General features: G+C 58.1%; 1 protein-coding gene across 1 annotated transcript; it reads left to right on the top strand.

Annotated features, from left to right (window-relative positions):
* The first annotated feature begins 233 nt into the window (after nt 1–233).
* PTF1A (pancreas associated transcription factor 1a) lies at nt 234–1,887 on the top strand. The gene is made up of 2 exons (XM_067703721.1): nt 234–1,011; nt 1,405–1,887. Exons 1-2 carry the CDS (start codon nt 234–236, stop codon nt 1,605–1,607), a joined length of 981 nt encoding a protein of 326 aa, XP_067559822.1. The 3' UTR covers nt 1,608–1,887.
* The last annotated feature ends 2,062 nt before the right edge of the window (nt 1,888–3,949 follow it).

The following is a 3,949-nucleotide window of genomic DNA, read 5'->3' on the forward strand; positions in this document are numbered from 1 at the left end:
CTCCAGCCAGCCGGCACAGCCCTCCCCAGCGCAGCGCGGGCGTCGGCCAGAGTGCAGCGGCCGCGGGCTCCCCAGGGAGGCCGGGGGCTGGAAGCGGGCGGGCAGTCTTCGCCGCCTCCCGCGCCGGGCCGTGAGGGCGGGGCTGCCAGACAAGGCCGAACTGCCGCAGCAAACTTCCAGAGACCACCCTCACCCCAGGCCAGCAGTCCCCCGGGCGCTCGGCGGCGCAGAGCATGGACGCGGTGCTGCTAGAGCACTTCCCCGGGGGCCTGGACGCCTTCCCGTCCCCTTACTTTGAGGAGGAGGACTTCTTCACCGACCAGTCCTCTCGGGACCCTCTGGAGGACGGCGATGAGCTGCTGGCCGACGAGCAGGCCGAGGCGGAGTTCCTCAGCCACCAGCTGCATGAGTACTGCTACCGCGACGGGGCGTGCCTACTGCTGCAGCCCGCGCCCTCGGTGGCTCCGCACGCGCTCGCCCCGCCGCCCTCGGGGGGCCCCGGCGAGCCGGAGGACGGTGGTGGCGGCTACTGCTGCGAGGTGGGGGCGCCTCCCGGCGGCTTCCCCTACTCGCCCGGCTCGCCGCCCTCGTGCCTCGCCTACCCGTGCGCCGGGCCGGCCGTGCTGTCCCCCGGGGCGCGGCTGCGCGGCCTGAGCGGCGCGGCGGCGGCTGCGCGGCGGCGGCGGCGCGTGCGCTCCGAGGCCGAGTTGCAGCAGCTGCGGCAGGCGGCTAACGTGCGCGAGCGGCGGCGCATGCAGTCCATAAACGACGCCTTTGAGGGGCTGCGCTCGCACATCCCCACGCTGCCCTACGAGAAGCGCCTCTCCAAGGTGGACACGCTGCGCCTGGCCATCGGCTACATCAACTTTCTCAGCGAACTCGTGCAGGCCGACCTGCCCTTGCGCGGCGGTGGCGCGGGCGGGGGCGGGGGACCGGGCGGCGGCGGGCGCCTGGGCGGGGACAGCCCGGGCAGCCAGGTCCAGAAGGTCATCATCTGCCATCGGGGCACCCGTAAGTGCGTCCGCCTCCCAGCTGGGGGAGACGGGGACGGGCACGGGAAGGTCCCGGAGGGGCTGGGTGAACAGACCGACCAGCCGACTGACCGACAGACGGACGGACGGGTCGTGGGCACCGGCCACCTTGAGCGCGAGCTGGCGTTTCTGAGGTTTTTTTCCGCCACTTTGACCATGGCTCGGGGGGTGCGCGTCCCCGACAGAACTGCAGCTTCTGGCATTGCGGGGTGGAGGCGCTGGGGGCTTGAGGGGTGGAGGAAGAGGGTCGTTCTAATGGAACCTAAGACGCCTGTCTGTCCAGGCGCCCAAGAGGGGATCCTAACGGACCGGAGGGCACCGTTGGGAACAGAGTTGGACATTCACAGTCTGTTTTCTCTTCTCACCCCCTCAGGGTCCCCCTCCCCCAGCGACCCGGATTATGGCCTCCCTCCCCTCGCAGGACACTCTCTCTCTTGGACTGATGAAAAACAACTCAAAGAACAAAATATTATCCGAACAGCCAAAGTGTGGACCCCAGAGGATCCCAGAAAACTCAACAGCAAATCTTCCTTCAACAACATAGAAAACGAACCGCCCTTTGAGTTTGTGTCCTGAGAAGTCCCAGACCCGCCAGAGGATCTGATTGTGTCTCTGTGCACATTGTACATGTATATAACGTAAATGTAATTTAAGAATCACATTTTTCTAATGGCAATCAACTGTTTGTTATTTATCTATTTATTATCCTGTCGAGTTAATGAAATAGATGATCTCTTTTAAAATATATAATTTATATAATTTATCCTGATTTTCTAAAAATATGCAATAGTCTGTGATTCCACCCAGCACCTTTGGCAGAACTCTGCATTGTTGGAAGAACTCTGGCCAGAAAACTTCATGCTAATTTATTGCCAGATATGGTTTATTTCTAAGCAATGTTAATAAATGCTATTTACACCTTTTTGTAAAAGTTATTTGTTTAATACATGATGGAGTGTAATTAACTTAGTTTAAAAAAAAAAAAAAACCTGAACCAGAGACTCAAACGTAGCTTTTAGTTTTGCTGAAAGGAATTGGGTTAGAGGGTTAGGCCTCAGTTCTCTCAGAAGCTCTTCATCTGAATCGCCAGCGCTAAATACGTAAATATTTCGCCTGTATTTTTAGCCTACCATCCAAACACCCTATGAGGCAAGGAGGTCATAGACTATTTATTGTTCTCATTTTTCAGACGGGAAAGCTAAGGCTGGGAGACAATGTTTGTCTTACCCAAGGTCACCGGCACCCTGCCTAATCATAGTGTAGAAAGTGTGTCCGGTGGCAACAGGGGGCTAGCTTCTGGTCTAGCCAAGGGAAGGGGCCTTTCTGCTTCCATGGGCTGGGGAGAAAGGGTTGCTGTTGAGCCGCCCTGTGACCCATCCCTTCTGCAGTTACAGCGTCAGATACATGGAACTCAGATGGGGAAGACGACCATGCTGAGGCCGGAGACCCTGTCGGATGCTTTCCAACAAAACCCAGGGTCTTTTAGGTAAGGCGAGAAGGAGGGCGCCCTCTCTGCCACTTCTGCAACTGGGTTATTTCTGAAATTCACTTGGTTTTGTCTCCAGAATCTAGTCCTTTTAAGGCAAGCAGCGTGGGGAGAAGGCGAGCTTCGGGTGGAGGGCTCAGGGTCGCCCCCTAGCGAAGGGGAGAGGCGTAAGGGCGCGGCCGGGAGAGCCCAGGAAGCTGGGACTCGGGCTAGTCTCCGCCGCCGCTACCCGGGGCCGCCCTGGCCCTCGGGGCGCCCTCAGCCGGCGGCGGGAATCGGGGCGCGCGGCTTTGTGTGTGGGGTCCCGCGCGCGCTCGGACGGCGCGGACGCGGAGGGAAAGGCACCGAGAGGGGCCTCGCGCGCCCGGCGCGCACCTACTGGCTGATCCGCAGACCCCGTGCCCCGCAGGCCCTGCGGAGGCGGGGTGTCGCTCCCCTCCAGGCAGCGGCCTTGTCAGCCAAGGTACGATCGCCCCGGTACCCACGGCCCTGCCGAAGGACAATATGTCGGCAGCATGCTAATTGCTTTAACCTAGTTTCAGACCCACCGAGGGGTTCCCGCGCGCCGCGGGTGCCATGGACGTCATCCAAAACCAATTAAAGCGAGGCCGCGAGCCCGACCCGCAGCGCGGCCTGGCCAGACGCGCGGAGATTCTGCGTCGCGAAGCTCCCAGGAGGCCCTTGGCCACGGACTCTCTCACCCTTTCCAGCCTCTCCCGTCCCTCCCCCTAAAAGATGGAGATTTCACACTGGAGGCAGAATTTGGGGACTAGAGAAAATAATTCGATTTCGTCCTGTATTAGGGCCTCATTAAACACGAAAGTTGCTTTTGCACAAGTGCTTCTATCAGGCATGTAATCTCATTACACTCATTAGAAAGTCAAATGGTAGGCAGACTTCAACTTAATTATAAGTTATGTAAGTATTGTACCGTTTTCTTCGGCTGTGTAGACCTGCGTTTCAGTTGGATTAGAGAATGTGGCAATCCGCCGTTAAAACACTGCCATCATTGTGATGTGGCACCTTTTATTTTGCGTGCCACTTTTTTGTGATTCAGTGCTTCAGCGACATCCTTTAGTGCGGTGCAGATGAAGCGGAAGAGCCGGGCTGAGCATGGAAAACACCAGGGTCTCTATCTTGTCACTCTTCTGTCCTGACTTGGCAAGTCCCTTTAAACACAACCTTCAAAGAGACTGACAGCTTCTTTTTATTTACTCATAATCCATTCATTCTAGTGTAGCAATTCTTAAAAAAAAAAAAATGCGGCAGTAAAAGCAGAACAAACGTATCATTTCAGAGTCTCCTTTGGCAGCGGAGAGGCCGGAGCTGCGCTCTGCTCGGTGCAGGAGCGGCTCTCCCTGTGGCAGAGCCAGGCTCGAGAGCCTCTGGCCCGGGGCATCTCTAGCCAGGAAATACAGCCTGGCACTGGAAG

The sequence above is a fragment of the Pseudorca crassidens genome, chromosome 1, assembly GCF_039906515.1.
Source record: "Pseudorca crassidens isolate mPseCra1 chromosome 1, mPseCra1.hap1, whole genome shotgun sequence".
NCBI classification, from domain to species: domain Eukaryota; kingdom Metazoa; phylum Chordata; class Mammalia; order Artiodactyla; family Delphinidae; genus Pseudorca; species Pseudorca crassidens.